At 37.0% G+C, this 16665-nt stretch overlaps 1 protein-coding gene across 4 annotated transcripts in view; it reads left to right on the forward strand.

Annotated features, from left to right (window-relative positions):
• LOC145984146 (mitogen-activated protein kinase kinase kinase 1-like) overlaps positions 1–16665 on the forward strand; it is a 229786-nt gene that overhangs the window by 171033 nt on the left and 42088 nt on the right. For all 4 annotated transcript variants that reach the window (XM_083117608.1, XM_083117609.1, XM_083117610.1 and 1 more), the window contains exons 10-12: positions 1767–1970; positions 5290–6762; positions 11369–11509. In XM_083117608.1, the coding sequence (XP_082973734.1) occupies positions 1767–1970; positions 5290–6762; positions 11369–11509 (1818 nt within the window). The remainder of the gene's footprint in view (positions 1–1766; positions 1971–5289; positions 6763–11368; positions 11510–16665) is intronic.

The following is a 16665-nucleotide window of genomic DNA, read 5'->3' on the forward strand; positions in this document are numbered from 1 at the left end:
TTGATTCATACAAAATCTACTACTGAAATACTTAATATATAAAGCAAGATATTGATCTACTGCAACAACAAATGCATATTGTTGAAATATTATAGGTATTCAGATGTGGATATCTGTAAATGGGATAAAATATCCATTATAACTTTATTTTAAAAGTACCGAACACCTCTAAATACACTGGTGAAACGAAGTTAAAGCAACAGGTAGTAAAGTTTAAAATACAGGCAGACCAATTCCACAACTGACATTAGATTATTATCTGTATGCAATGTAACAAAACAGGACACAAACTAGCTGCATCAATAGTGTGTGTGCAAGCTCGACACCACCGTGACATCTTGTAAATGTAAATAGGGGTTCCCCACAGTGATGGTGGAAGTTCTTTCCATTTCTCTTGGAAAGCTGTCCATAGCTCCTGGAGAGTGGTTGGTGGGTACTGGTGTGAGGCAACATGATTCCTTAGAGCATCCTAAACATGCTGAATTAAATTTAAATCCAGGGATCATACAGGCCAGTTCATGCTCATAATACACTCACCTTCTGAAAAGTCATCCATCAGCTGCATCATATGGGACTCAGTAATGTCATCTTTGAGGAGAAAATATTGGGTGTGGGTTGGGGTGGGGATACCAAACCATAATCCTGCCTAGGACACCAAAATATCTAGCTACAGCTACTATCTGCCTATCGCTCTCCACTGTGAAGAGTTGGCCAGACACTTCCTTTGTGTCATAATTGACGATGTAGTACACATTTATCCATCATTGATACAAACACAAAACATATTGTCCAGGTTCAATTAACTGTCTTGGGCAGACATTATGTTATCAGTAGGGAGCGGAAGATGATGACCTAAAAAATATAGGTATATGACCTATAAAATGTCCTAAGAAATGGGGAAAAATGACCATTAAATTTGTTAGTTTAACGTTAAAAATTGAAATGAAAAGGAAATTAAACAAAATTCAATTTTGCTTTAAAAAAAAAGCACCAAATGATACCACATGCACATTCAATTAAAATATGCAATGAGGATTTCCAATGGAAACAACCAAATAATTTTAAAACAATTTTATGAAAAAGTCATAGATATACACTGAATGAATTGGTGTAAAATGCGTTAATTTCCCACATCTTTGAATGGTGATATAGTGTGGTGTGTTTCTGTGGCACTGTAAAGAAAAATAAATCCTGCAAGATATATATAGGCCTATGTTCACCTTGGTGAAAAGACTCAAGAATATTACCAAAATGAAAGAAGTGACAAAATATGACGAAACAATACACCGACTATTGCGAAAAATGACGGGAAAATGCCAAAAATCGGGGAAAATGACCTAAAACCTGAAAATTGGCAAAAAATGCAAAAAAAGGCACTTTAAAATTACCTTTTTTGGGTTCTAGACAAAGTGTAATATTGTGTATATTTAATGGGCATTGTGTCCAAGATGTCAGAAAAAATATGACATTTCATCAACTTCCGCTCCCTAGTTATCAGTGTATTGGGACACAAATGTGATCTTTCCTGTAGACTGGCATTATATCAACCTCTTGTCTCATTTCATGGCAATCATGTACCATTTTGTGATATTTCCCATGCAGGAAATACACTTGTATTTTGTTTCTTTAATATTGTGCACTTGACTATGTCGCTTAATTTTGTGCACCAGTGCATATGCTAAATTAGAATACTAGTGCTTCATAGTAAGTCATATATTAGTGAACTTTTTATTAAATGATTCTGTGAAAGTGGATTTTCTTCCTAGGTGTTCGGACCTGAAGTAGTATCCTGCTTGTATTCTCGAGATTGGATTGTGCGTGAAATGGCAGTGAAGCGGTTGACAAATGATGTTATAAATGTTCATCAGTCTGATAACATTGACCAGCAACGTAGAGTGGTGTGGTGTTGTACAAAAATATTAACTATGGTTGCAGCAGATCCTGTGTTCAAAGTTTATCTAGGATGCTTGGTATGTGTTATTTATTAAAGCAATGATGCATAATGATATTTTCATGTAAGATGCTTATTAAAACTTTCACATTTTTTGTGGAAGTGAATTATGTGAATTATGTAAGTGAATTCTTTGAATTATGTATGCAAATTTTCAACAACAATTTTGTTGTCTTTTCAATTTTTTTCTAAATCTGTACATTTCAACTACTTACTCCTTCCACCTTCTGAAATATCCCCTCCAGTCTGAACCCACCAATTTTGAAAATTAAATGCAAGAGGTTAAATTAAATGCAAGGGATGCCAAAATCTATTCTCACCCTGGGCACAGAAGCCTCTAGCTATGTCACTTATTTACAATAAAACTAAATGGAATATCATTCTAAATCACATTTACCCATTTTAGGGTAATTGTATTAGTTATCTACTCTTACACTTCAGTGAATCAGTTTCGGAGGTTCTAGTGCCATGACTCAAATTCTTCCAAAAAGAGTAGATTCATTCCCAATTAGCAAATGTACATGAAAAGGACTGATTTAATATTTCCTTAATCTTTTGTTTGCCCAAAATTTCTTGCTCTAAAAATTTGCCATAATGGATCTACCATTAGAGAGGGGAGTCGGTCATAGTCTTTTGAGGGGGAAGGGCATGCATGTCACTACTCTTCCTTCTTTTTTTCTTGTGATAAAACTTTTCGATTTTTGTACTTCAGCCACTACATGTTTTGAGTCTCACTTTACATGATATTTTTAACTTATATACTTCATTATCAAAAAAAGTTAACGGTGTTAAATATTACTTCTCTACTTTCGCTATATACTGTTTTCTCCTTCATGATGGTGTACAAGTACTTGACACTAAATGGTGTGACTGTTTTCCTCTGCCTATATATATTTTTTTTTATTTTTTCTTAAATTTATGTCGCATCCTTAACTGTCACAACTCATGTATGTAAGCCCCAGCTTCATTTGCCTTTCTTTTAGTTCCCTGGCAAATGATAGGTTATTTTGCTATTGCAGCCAACCTCACCACCAACCAACATGTTACAATGGGTGAAAGCATTGATAATGCTGCACATTCTGAAGTGCCCCTGGTAATGTAGCGGAAGGGTATTATTCACTCTCTTACTCCTCACATAGATTTGAAAATCTGATATCAGAGAGTTTTTTTTTTTCGTTCCCTGCTACATAGTACTATATGATCATGAAAACAGTAGGGTTCGAATTCCACTCAGGCTTGGTTGTTCATCATTTCATAACTCATCCCCATCTTCGCAAATTAGCCAAGAGGCACAAAACACAAAGTAAAATAAACTAAATCAATCAATCAATGAAAACAGTAGGAGGGGCCTGCATGTGAAGATCCAATTTAGATAAGTAAAAACTACAAATCAGAAAGATATATTCCAACACATATTACTTTTTTCCTAGGTGAAGCAGTCTCTTGTCTTCTTAATTATGTCTCACAAACATTTCTCCACTTCTAAGGGAGATTTCAGACCAAAGCAACAAGCAACATGTGTTGCTTGAAGATTTCACCAATCGAAGGAAGTCTTGTGCAGCCTGTCATGTCACTATAGTGTGAGACATTGCTGTTGATTGGCTTGTTTCCAAGTGACATGTGTTACCTCTTGCTTGTCGCTTCAGTCTGAAATCTCCCTAAGTAACATTTTTTATTGTTAGTCTGTTTCAGTGGACAGCAATTTCAAATTTAAAATAGCAGTTAGTATTATCAAGACTTTACTTTGAACTTCCCCTGCTTTGATGTACTATTTGCCCAGTTGATAGAGGTGTTGCAAAAAGAACTCAAACATGAAAACAAAATTAAGATAAAATAATGTGAATTGTAGCTGTCATTCCTATTTCAAGTTCTTTGAGAGACAGATATATTTTTTTCTGAAGTGCAAAAGGATATCTTAGATGGCAGGTAGGGTAAATAGTAGAGCTGATCTGATACCGATATGAGCTGCTGTGGTCTAGTAGGCAGGGCATCTGACTGCCATGTGGAGACCCCTGTTTGATTCCCAGGATCGGATTTTTTCCAGGCTTGTCTTCACATAAAGTGACTCTGTGGATCACCGAGCATCAAATCGATTGGTACCAAAGGGTAAAGGCAGCCAGAGCATGGTGCTGATCTCATCATCTCCAAAGTAGCTGAGATCTAGAATGTGTGGGACCCTACCCACACATCCCCTAAATGTGCCTTCATGGCATGGTGACTTTACCTTACCTATATAAATCTGATACTGATGCTGACATATTGATATCGTAAAGTATTGGTTAAAATTTAGTCAACCAGAGTGCATGTGTCTTACAAAAATGATTCTTAGCACTTTGGCAGAGTCCAAAATATCCTAGAAATTATGCAAAATGCATAATTTAATTATTTTTTTGGATAAAAATTAATTTTGTGATTAAATGATTATCTCATGTGAAATTATAAATACTTGTATATTCAATCAAAACTCTGGTACCTTGATATGACATAGTTCCAATAAAAAATTTGTATATTAAAATTTATAAGTACCCAAACCACTTAAAAATTGTTCTTCTCCAATTTGTCCCTATCACCACTAAAGAAGGTGATTTTCGACATGTGTACTGAAGGAATGCATCAGACAAAATCCGATAACATCCTGCGTTAAAATAAACTTTTCCTCCTATTTATAGTTATAAATAGGTCCTTCGCCAGTATTAACACAAAAGACAACACAAAACTCTTCTTCCTATTCATGGGTGTAAATAGGTCCTTCGCAATATGATTTGCACAAACACAACACAAACGTCCGCCTCACACCGAGGCACAAGACGAACTTCCCTTAAAGATTGTTTCAATTTCAAAGTATCGGCATCAATCCTCAGTGGGAATCAGTAAGGGTATTGGCATTTGTATTAGTATTGGTTCAACCATAGTAAAAAGTTATACCTGGATAACACATTTTGAAAGAGGAAGAGTGAGATAAAATGCAGTCCACCAGTAATGAGACACTGAAGTAAAGCATTTTATACACAAACTTTAATGCTGTTAGTGATTGGTTACTCTTACAGTTCCATAATCTAAATATTGCATTTGAGCTTATGCAAGAAAGTTCAGGTTTCTTTTTCAATGCAAAATTCAATAGGTTTGACTTTTTGCAGGGTTACATTTTTCCTCTTTCACAACACTATAAATATCCTTGATTTCTGTTGTGTGAGAAATACGTTATATAAATATATTTTTGAATCAGTGATTGTATTTTTGTGTTCAATTAGAATATAAGGTTTCCATGGCTGTTTTAATTGAGGATTATGCTATTAAGTGGTTACTGTGTTTCTAAATAAAGCTTCTTTTTATTTTAGCGCTGCTTCAAAGTTCTGCTGAACTACACTAATTGCCACAGTAGGGATCATTTAGAAGATCTGCAGGAACTAATACGTCCTATAATACGTGCTGTTCTCTTGAAGTGTGCCGATGGAAACAGGCGAACAAGCCAGTTGAGTACCGAAGTGCTTTTAGAACTTGCTAAAGGCCAGTTTGGTGAATTAGCACTTGGCAGACATGCTAAGGATTATGTACCTGAAGGATTGCAAGGGTTGGAGTTAGTGTTAAGCTGTGTACTAGAGAACTTTACTGTGGAATGTGTTACATGGCAGTGGCTCCTTGGCAGATTGATAGTGTTAGATCACCTAATGGAGGATTTTGCAGATGAATTTTGTCTTCAGTATGTGCCACTGTATTCAAAAGATTCTGGATACAAACTGCGAAATTATGATCGCTTAATGACAGTTATTGAATTTGCTTTTAAGTCACTGAAAAGTTCTCATAGTACAGTGAGTAAACTTTCCCGGAGAGTTTTTGTGTTTGCTTCCAGGATGACATCAACTGAACCAGGTGTGTTCAGTCAGGTGTTAGACATGCTTTCAGAACTAGATTCCAGTTTACAAGTAAGAATGAGGAAAAGACTTCTGTCTGCTGTGGAATGGAAATCTCCATTCTCAAGTCAGAGGAAAGTAAAAGGGAATGTACAGGTTGCAACCCTCAATCAACCTGGCATTACAGAGAAATGGTACAGCAAAGTGGAATCACCAGTTAACAGGCCTCCTTTTGAACGCAGTGTTTCACATAGTTCGTATGAACATAAAAAGCAAGTGTCGGAGCACACACCTTATCCAAGTACTGTGTTGAAATCATTGCTGTCTCCAACAGCTTTGAAGAGCCGGCACATAGAGTCCAGTACAAAAAATCAAGCTGCAAAATTGTCTTCTCCTCCTGCCCGTCCAAAGGATCTGCCGCTTGATCTCAGTAAAGCAAAAAGTAAGAAACCTGTTAAATTTCAGCAGTTACCCGGTGTGAATTCAGTGCCTCCATCAAAACGGAAAACCCCCAGTTCAAAATTGTACAATCTGTTTTCAAGGAACAAAAAGGTAGACGAGTTACTGCCTACAAAACCAGAAATAAATGGTACTTACAGGGACATGTGCAGTGGAGGCATGGCTGTAAGTGCAGCTATGGTGGATTCAAAATGTGAAAATCACTTTCCATTGAATGGTTCATCGATGTATTCACATAGAGTTCAACATCCAACAACAACATCAACATTTAGATCAAGAATAACGACACCCACAACACCAACTGCTCCTCATAGTACACCTGTCAGAGAAGTAAGCCCCCAATATTCACTTCATCATAATGATGCTGATTCCCCAGAAGAACTTATTGTTCCAATTAACTTCCTGGAACTTGGCAATGATTCAGAATACACTCTTCCTTCAATACCAGGATTTTTTTCTGTCTCACATTCTTCAGATTCCATTATGAACCCTCAAGAAAAGGTAAGAATTTTTCTGTTTTTAATTACATAGAGAATTGTTTTGTTTATTTTATTTCTAGAAATATGTATTTAGTTTTGCTTTCATGTGTTTTTAAATGTAGTACAAAATTGTCTAGAAAGTTTGAAGTTATGGATTTTTCATTTCACATTTGGGACATTTAAAATTCAGGAAAATGTGACAAAATGTTACTTTATTGGGTGAAAGAAGATAAATGCGTAGTCCTGGAAAAATGTAAAGTTAGGGTATATTTGTACAAAAAAAGTAATAATAATATTAATTTAGTAGCTTTAATATGAATGTTATTATTTTTTAAACATTTGTGTTTTATTTGAAATTTTATTGTGGGGTCATTATGTGTCAACTCGACCAAGAAAGAGGCACTTTTCAACCTCACATATTTTTATTTCTTTGAAACTTGGCTTACTGAATGGGCCACCTGAAGTAGGAAAATATGCAAAGTTGCAGATCCATGTTTTGTATTTCTGAAATGACAGGAACGCAAAATGTGTGATTTTGACCATTATTTCCCAACATCTTGTTAACTTCAAATTACAATATTTTAACTTCAAATTGCAATATTTTGGCAATCAGGGCACCTATATTAGTGATTCACATTGCGTTGGAAAGGTCTTGAAGGGCTCTTTCACATGAAATATTACATGCTTATATCAGATTAAAAACAATTGAAGGTGGTGCAAAGAAAATTTTGGTAGCCATTTTCTCAAAAACAGGTATTTTATTTTTTTCAAAAGGTTATTTGTCATACATACAATGCTACTCAATAACTGTACACCTAAATTTTTAAAATGGGATGCCAATGGAATCCGGAGTTATGTTAGATTTAGTTTAGGTTAGGTAATACATGATAACATATTTGAATAGACAAATTCTTATAATTCAAAGGTAAATGTATAACAGAAATGAAACACAATATCGTTTGAATTAATGTACATGAAGCTCATATTTACATTCCCAGTTCTTAGAAATACAGGGTGATTCATAAGTCTGGTCCCATTGGCAACTCCGTTATTTGTGCAATCATTCTTAATTTACCCAGTACTGTGCGGTATTATGGTGGCATACAGTATTCCGGGACAAGGGTGTGGCATTTTTGGTTACCAATGAGGCTCATACCAGTGTACAGCCTGAACAGTGCATACTACATTGAAAATTGAAGCACTTTAGATTGAAACTCATCTATTTCCAACGACTTCTCCTTCTTTCCATTTTTTTGCTATGTGCAAAAGATACGGATGTGGAACTTTGCATATTTCCTACATCAGGTGACCGGCCCCTTTCAATGTGCCAAATTTCAAATGAATGAAAAAATATAAGTTTGAGATCCTTGTTGATTTGACATGGAATGACCCTGTGGGTATTTCTAAAAAAATAACAAATATTCATATACTTAAATTAGTCTTTCTGTGTAGTGAATTGATAAGTGTATTTCTATTGACTAAATGTGCTTTCTTCTATTACAAACTATTGGTGTTGCACATTAAAAATGGAGCAAATCATAGTCACTGTAATTTATGTATTTCTCATTCTCTGGATAAATTTGGTTGTAATTTATTGGGAATGTTTTGTGATGTATGAGGGGTGACTGAAAAGTTCTCAGCCTACCCATGAAGGGATGCCAGGAGCTCAATCGTTCATGGCTATTTTTCAACATAGTCCCCTTTCAGCGCCACACACTTTTGCCACCAGTGCTGCAGGCCTATGATACCTTCCTTATAGAACGTTTCATCCTGCACTGCAAACAAGTCCTCCACCGCAGCCATGACGTCATCATCTGATGGAAAATGGATTCCACCGAGGTGTTGCTTAAGTTTAGGGAACAGATGAAAGTCTGAGGGAGCCAAGTCTGGCGAATAGGGAGGTTTTGAAGCAGTTCGAAGCCGCACGACATTGCAATGGTGGACGTGTGCGCGGGTGCATTGTCTTGGTGGAAAAGGATGCGCTTAATCAACATTCCATGACGTTTCACCTTAATGGCCTCCCTCAAATGCTTCAGTTGAGCAGCATAATACACACCGTTCACCATTTCACCTTTTTTTAGATACTCAGTCAGGATGACACCCCTCGCATTCCAATAAACAGAGACCATCACCTTGCCAGCTGATTTCACAGACTTGAACTTTTTGGGGGCGGGGGAGGAGGGGTGTTTCCACTGTTTTGATTGCACCTTGGACTCTGGCTGAAAGTGGTGGACCCATGCTTCGTCCATGGTTACGAAACGTTGGAGAAATGCCTCAGGATCAGCCTGAAGGAGGGTCAAGTTTGCTGCAGACAAGAGGTGTCTCTGACGTTTGTTCTCAGCACTCAACATTTTCGGGACCCATCGACATGACACCTTGTGCATGTCCAGCACAACTGTTAGTATGTGTCCAACGCGTTCCTGGGACATCCCCACTTTCTCTGCGATGTAACATTCTGTCACTCACCGGTCTGCCATAACAAGATCCTGTATTGCTGTGATGTTTTCTTCAGTACAGGCCGTTGCCGGCCTTCCACTGCAAGGTGCATCTTGGACGGAGGTGCTCCCCCTCTTGAAATCCGCCACCAACTTTTTCACAGTAGAATACGATGGGGCATCCTCTCCCAATGTTTCCATCATGTCCTTGTGGATGTCCTGTCCACTCATGCCATTTTTCAGGAGGTATTGGATATCCACACGAATGCTCACTTTATCCATTTTTCCGAAAATGCTCACCGTCTTCACTTCAAACATCAAAATCTGAAAGACAAAAAAAGATAGTACTATGAAATTTGGTATGGGGCTTTGCAAAGGCATATAATATGATTAGCTAAAGTAACATTCAGCTACGATAAATGCATCATGGGTAGGCCGAGAACTTTTCAGTCACCCCTCGTAAATTCCACTAATGAAAATCTTTTAACACAAGGCAATCATACTGAAAACTTTACCAAAATTAGCTAAAATTTATATTTGTGTAGCCTCTGGTTATTTTAGGCTGACTTTTGTTATTCATGTTAACTTTATCTTTTACCTATACATTCAGTCAGTAGTAGCGATTGGGTGCCAAAATTAGGCTGGGTATGGACACTTTACTTTTTCTTGTAAACAAGGCTTTGTATTTAGAGGCCATAGTGCAGGGGCAAAAGTGGCAAGAAGTTAGGGGGCAACTTCTCCTCCCAATCACCACCACTGCATTCAGTCAGTCTGTTAATGGCATTATAATTATGTACTATATTAAAATTAGGAATGAACCGGTCCCTCTTGTTTTATATGTGCAGTCATGAGTCACAAAAGGATTGGGATCATATGTAAACAACATAGAAAAGTATGCCTAAAATTATAGATTTGACTACGCGGTGGCTCAGTCAGTAATGCGTCTGACTACCATGCTCAAGGTCCCGGGTTCGATCCCCGGCCGGTTCAAATCCGGGAACTTTTCTAACGTTGGAAGCGGCCCCGGCACCCACCCAGCGTCGAATAACATGGGTACCTGGGGGCAACCCTGGGGGGTAAAGGCAGTCAGGGGTGTGATGCTGATCACATCACCCCCACTCACGACCGGATCAAGAAATTGTTGGGCATTACCCCCACACCCCCTATACACCTTCATGGCGTGGTGCTATGCACAGGGGATCACTTTACCTTTTTTTTTTTTTACCCAACCCTTACAGGAAATCAAGTTAAAGCACACATCAAATTTGTGAGCTTTAAGTATTATATGTAATAGGTGTACTTCTGTATATGTATTGTGAATAGTAAGGTTTTTAACCCTGAATTAGGCATGTGGGGTGCAGTTGTCCCTCATCAATATTCATTGCAAGTGACTGTGAACCAAGGGTGCCCGCAGGATTTTTTCTCAAGGGGGGGGGGGGGCAGAGTCACACTTTAATAGACTTACGTAATCGCGAAACTATTAAGAATATCTAGATAACAGTGAAAGCAAACTACACGAAAATTCACATCAATGCTCTAAAAGGAATTCTAAGTGTATGTAATTTTTCATATTTTGGAATATCAAAGAGGTTTTTTGAATGGAGAGGAAAATTTGAAAAAAAAAATCACCTTTATGGCTACCAAAGACAGTCAAACCTTAATTGCTTCCATCTTTGTTCTAGCAGGAGGTACTTTATTTCTTCAGCAATGACTGAATCAAAATAAATTTCACTATTGAGTTTGGGAGTTCAGTGACTTGCATTATTTCTCTTTGTTCAACTGAAACACATATTTTCCTAATTCATATTATGTGACTCTCAAAATGACATTTATGATATTTTTCAAATTCTTCCCAGACACTGGACATAAGGCTAAAATGTAGGACTTGTCCGGGAAAAAGAGGATGCCTGCTGAGAAGGACAGAGCACGTAGCACATTCAGATGTTATATGGAAGTGGGTTAGTGAGGAAGGGGAGGGAGAACACATAGGTATGTGTTAGTGATGAAAGTGGACATGACACTGCTTTGGTTGTTACATATTTAGGCACATGGGAACAATAAATGCTTCATATTTTTCTTTTGTTGTCAGAGGCTGATGTAATTATTACTTAATTGTAAACAGTCTATGAAATATTTCTTGTGAATATGTGAAATACTGAAGTGTTTTTTAATGTGTTGATTGTGATTTTTCAGCATATGGAGGGTGGAAACAAATCACAATCATATCTAGAAGAAGTTGATTGGAAAAGAGGACCTTTATTAGGAACAGGAGCTTTCAGTTCTTGTTTTCAAGCTAGAGACATTCTGACTGGAACACTAATGGCAGTAAAACAGGTAATGATAATTCAATAATCTAATTTAGAGCAATTGTAAAATGATTGCATCAGGAATGAGAACCATACATGGTATTATGTTGCAGATGAAGCTGCCATAGATACTGCAAATGAGGTCATACCACCAGTATCCACACTTCACTCTTTTTTACATGTGGTTTATAAGTCCTTAACTAAATCCATTTTGGATCCTTAGCAAGATCCTTCCTTAAGGGTGTCCAGAAATCATATTAAAGAAAAACAAGGAATAAAAAGTGGTTAAAAGGATACAAGACTTGAGATTAAAAGAAACTGCACCTACATCATTATCATCAGCTGTCTCGCTTGAAGGACACATGTCACCATCTACCATGGAGCACTGGCCTCACTTAACTGATGCATACCTATTTCTTCCTGCTGGCAATTCTCCTCCCCTCTCTCATCATCAGATTCACATTACTTTCTGTTGTAGTTGAAACTGGTGGGAAACACTGGAAATTTTTATATGGGGATTAATGACAGTTTTCTAAATTGATCCATTTCTCCCCAATATCACCATCATACCTATTCATTGTTTGTGCTGTGCTTTCACATTTTTTTTAGTTTCGAGCATTTTTTCTAACTCCTTTTCCTGTACAGATGTTATATTATATTCTCCACTTGAATGATTCATAGATATCATATGTTCACTCAGGCCAGTTTCAGGGCCCCCCCCCCCCCTACTTTATATATTTTTCATGCTTGCTAAATCTCATGGAAACTCCTTCCCATTTCTCCTGTGTAGCTTTCTTCACACGAGGCACATTTAATTTCATTCACGCCTGGATAATCATTAAAATTGTTGTTTTTCATATGTTTATGTTTAGCAAACAAACTTCCTATACTAGGGGGTTCTTTAAAAACTTCTGTTATCCCATAATTACACAATTTTCTCCTTATTTTTTCAACATATGCTCTATTGTAAGCACACTGATGTATTTTTCTTTGTTCTATTTGTCTTTATATATGAATCCCAGTTGTTATTTGCCACAGTTCTCCTCTCTACTTTCACTGCAAGTTTCATAACTTTATCTTTCGAATATCCTTTCTCTTCTGCTTTATTGAATAACTATTTTATTTCTCTGTTATAACTTTCTGGGTTACTTCGTAATTTCTTGGCCCACCATATAAAGTGAAACCGTGAATCATTTCTTATTCTAACCCATAAAAATAGTTCTAAGATGACTTTGATTTAATCTTGAGAACACCTGGTTTTTGGTCTGCTCATTCTTAGAATCTGCATACCTCCTACACACAAATAATATATACAATTTTTAGAGTCTTTTTTTTTCCGATAATAGTGGATGAAAATGTCAGCTAAGTTTGACATCAGTGAATTTCCCATTGATAATGCTTCTCTATGACTTCATATTATTCTATCAAAGCAAAATATGTTGTGTGAGCTACGGACATCAACCCATCTCATCAGATCCCATGCTTTTAGCTCTTCAATGAAAATATTATTCATGTTGACAAATAGTGGGCCCTACAATGAAAATAATTTACTAGTAAATAAATAAACAGGTAAAGGGGTTAGACATAGATTATTATTAGATGCTGCTATTAGATATTAGATGCATACATGAGTAGGTTAGGTAGATCAGGTTTGGTGCTTGTAACATGTATCACCAAGCTGCTGTAGCTGTCGATAGCTGCTCGTATGCTGCTGCCCTGATACAATTATGTAACTCCATTCAGTTATAGCTTTCTTTGTAAATGTTGAGTTTGGTGAAACCCCATGTGAAAAAGTCCAGATGGAATGAGATTCTCTGAATTTGGTACACAATTCTTGGTGTCCCCTACTTTTTACCCTCCAGGGTAAATACCAACATTTTCATTGAATTAGATGCACCTTAAGGTCATTGCATACTGCTCTACTAGGTAGTCCATTAGAATCATATTAACCCTTGAACCCTCGCACCTACATGACCTACATTAGCACTTGCATGGGGTAATTTTTTACCCCTGAATAATTTTCATTTTAATACACACTACTTGTCATTATGAATATGTTTTATTGAAAAAATATGCACCAAGCACTTGTTTACACTCTTTGGAACATTTTCATCCCACTGAGAAAACCATCTGGACAATATTCCATTACATGACCCTATGCATATTTTCGCTCCACTGAAAAATAGTCTGAACTCTAGCACCTACATGACCTACAATTGGACTCACACAGGTAATATTTTACCATTAAATTATTTTCATTGTAGGACAAAGTATTTGTCAATATGAATAAGCTTTATTGAAAAATATGCACTAACTGCTTATTTAGACACATTCATTTCCTGACATATCATTCTGATCACTAAGTAGAGTACAAGTCTCAACAGTAAATACATGCTGTATCTTTCTAATCATCATCTTCACTTGACTCTAACTCTTCAAGTAGAGCATTCTATATCATCATCTTCTTTCCAATCGTTCCATATTTTAGTTCTTGGAAGAGTTTTTTTTTTCTTTTTCCCTTCTTTCATATTCTTACTTTCGTACCCCATTCTACCCTGGGTGTTGTTGTTTGGCAATGGTATCTAAAAATCAGTAGTAATTTACATTTAATAATAACTATTTATCATTATATAGGGCAAGAACTAGTGGGATTTACCTCCTGCAAGTGTTAGACATATTCAGTGCCTTTCATGATTGATTTGGCCATCGAGTAGTGGCTAGCGTATTAGTCAGTGAAAGCGTATCTGATGGCAAACTGGATGTAACATATGCGTAACTGGAACCGCTAGCTATGTAATGAAATAAGCTTGACAGTTACAATTAAAATGAGCACATATCTTGTTACAAGAAATTTTGTAAATGTTGTTTTGCTGCTTCCACACATTTACAGCATTTTTAATTAAATTTTCACTAACACGTTTCAGTTCGTTCCTCTTCTGAAATTGCTTCAATTTTTTCTCCTGATATTTTCCTGCAATTTTTCTAATGTCTGGCTTCAGGTTTAAAAGTTTGGTAGCTCGCCATGGAGATCTCATGCAAATGTCTTGTTTCTTGTGCAAGGCGCCAGAGGAATTTTTGAAGAGTATGTTCCAATCCAATCGTAGTTTGTCGTCTAGTTTCTCTTCATTAAGTACATGCTATTTCACCCTTCTCTTCTTATCAAGAACAGACCCTGTTTTCCTAACTTTGGTCACTTGTTTTCAAACATTGTCTCTGTGTGAAACAGGAACATCTGTGAATTCTGCTGCAAAATGCCTTCTAACTTCTCTACAAAAATTCATAATGATGTAAGAGTCATACATAAATTTTTTTTGTTGTTTTAAATTGTACATATAGCGTGGCATTATTAGACTGCAGAAATGCACCAGTAATACATAAACTAGAAGAAAACAATCTAAAACACTTGTTAACAACTTAACACTTTACAAATACATGCAAACTAGACACCAGCTAACTGGATATTGAAGCACTGACGCATCCAGTGCCAAGGTCAGCATACAGCTGTGGATGTAAATGCCGGCAGATACATGCTCACTGCCTGGTGTGCTAGCTGCCACTCCAAGGCCAACTCGGCCATGAAAACCACTGTTGTATTAACACAATTTGGCTTACATTCAAGGAGATATTCTTCAAAATTATAAAAATTCACAAAAGCACGATCCTCATAAACGAATGACTCTACAATGTGATTCACAACTTCCCATGATGCAACAGAACAGAATAAGGAAAATTGCACAGTCTTCACAGGATGCAGCATCTACCAGAGGTTTTAGACAGGGTACCCTGTTCTGCCCCAGGTCCCCCTATGTAGCAACAACTGTTACTGCTGATCTAATTGTTGGAGGGAGATGAATTACATTAAGACAAGTGCAGGATGAGTTCTTTTGAAAATACCTGATTCCCAAGCTCTTAAAAAAATTACATACTATGCAGAATCTTAGTCTTTCTTCTTGGAAAAAAATTACCCCATATGCATCCATAAGGGTTATGATAGAATCATTCCAAGTTGTTCATGAAATGTTTGTCATTTTGTATTGGATCAACTGGTACCTTTACTTGATTGATACATGTAAATTTTCCATATCAGTCATTCCCACTTTATATCAAAAATGTACATTGAGTTTGGCATATACAGTGTTACCCCGATTTTATGTTCCCAGATTTTATCTTTTCCTGCACTATACAGCATGTTTTAAAAGTCCTGCTAAAAATTCTAAAATCCTATAACTTTTAAAAGTAATAGATTTATTACAACAAAATATTGTTTGTTACACAGATAAAACTTTAAAATTAATATTTGATGTGGTTTGGTTCATCACCAGATCTCCAGCTGGGCACCATTTACATCCAAACACTTTTGCAATCTTTGTTTGAATTCAATAATTGCTTTCTGATGGTGCTCGTCCAGAATGTTGTATATCAAATCACGTATATTGAACTTCAGGTAGTCAAGATCTGTCGTGGTTTCTGTGCATACACCTCCCCACAGCAAGGCATAAGGTTGGGTGACCTTGTTGGCCAAGATTTGAGTTTTGGTTTTAAGTCCACTTTATGCACAGGAAGACTAATCAGGACTGGACCTACAGTTTAAAGTGGGATCTGAACCACTTGTGCCTCCACCGGTTACTGAACTCGGGACCCCTTGATTACAAGGCGGGCCAAGATGTGGGTCCTCTCTGACCAATCGATCTCTCCACAAATTAAGCATCAAGAAACCCATGAATTTCAAGGGCAAAGTGTGTATGTGGAGGGGGCAGGGGCAGGGGGTGGGGGCACCATCATGCTGGAAGTGGACCTCGTGATGATGCCTAACCTCTGTAGGTACGGGACAAGAAATATCTGTAACATGTTCAGGTAGCTGGTGCCGTTCACCGTGTCTTCCTGAAAGAACAATTAGCTGGTCCCTGGAAACTGCGCATCACACATTGACCTTGGGGCTATCCTGCTTATGTGTCTCGAAGAACTCATGTGGGTTCTCAACCCCCTAAATGCTGCAATTGTGTTTGTTCACTTTTCCCAAATATGGAACGCAGCCTCATTAGAGAAAAGAATGAGAGACTAACTCTTTCGCTGCGGAATTCTCTGGCACGCAATATCCCTTGGCTGCGTAATTAAATTTGAAAAAATATTTTTTTTATAAACAAATAGTTTTCACAATTACATTGCGTTATATATGAGAGAGAA

Source organism: Lepisma saccharinum, chromosome 2, assembly GCF_977018435.1.
Source record: "Lepisma saccharinum chromosome 2, izLepSacc3.1, whole genome shotgun sequence".
Taxonomy (NCBI): domain Eukaryota; kingdom Metazoa; phylum Arthropoda; class Insecta; order Zygentoma; family Lepismatidae; genus Lepisma; species Lepisma saccharinum.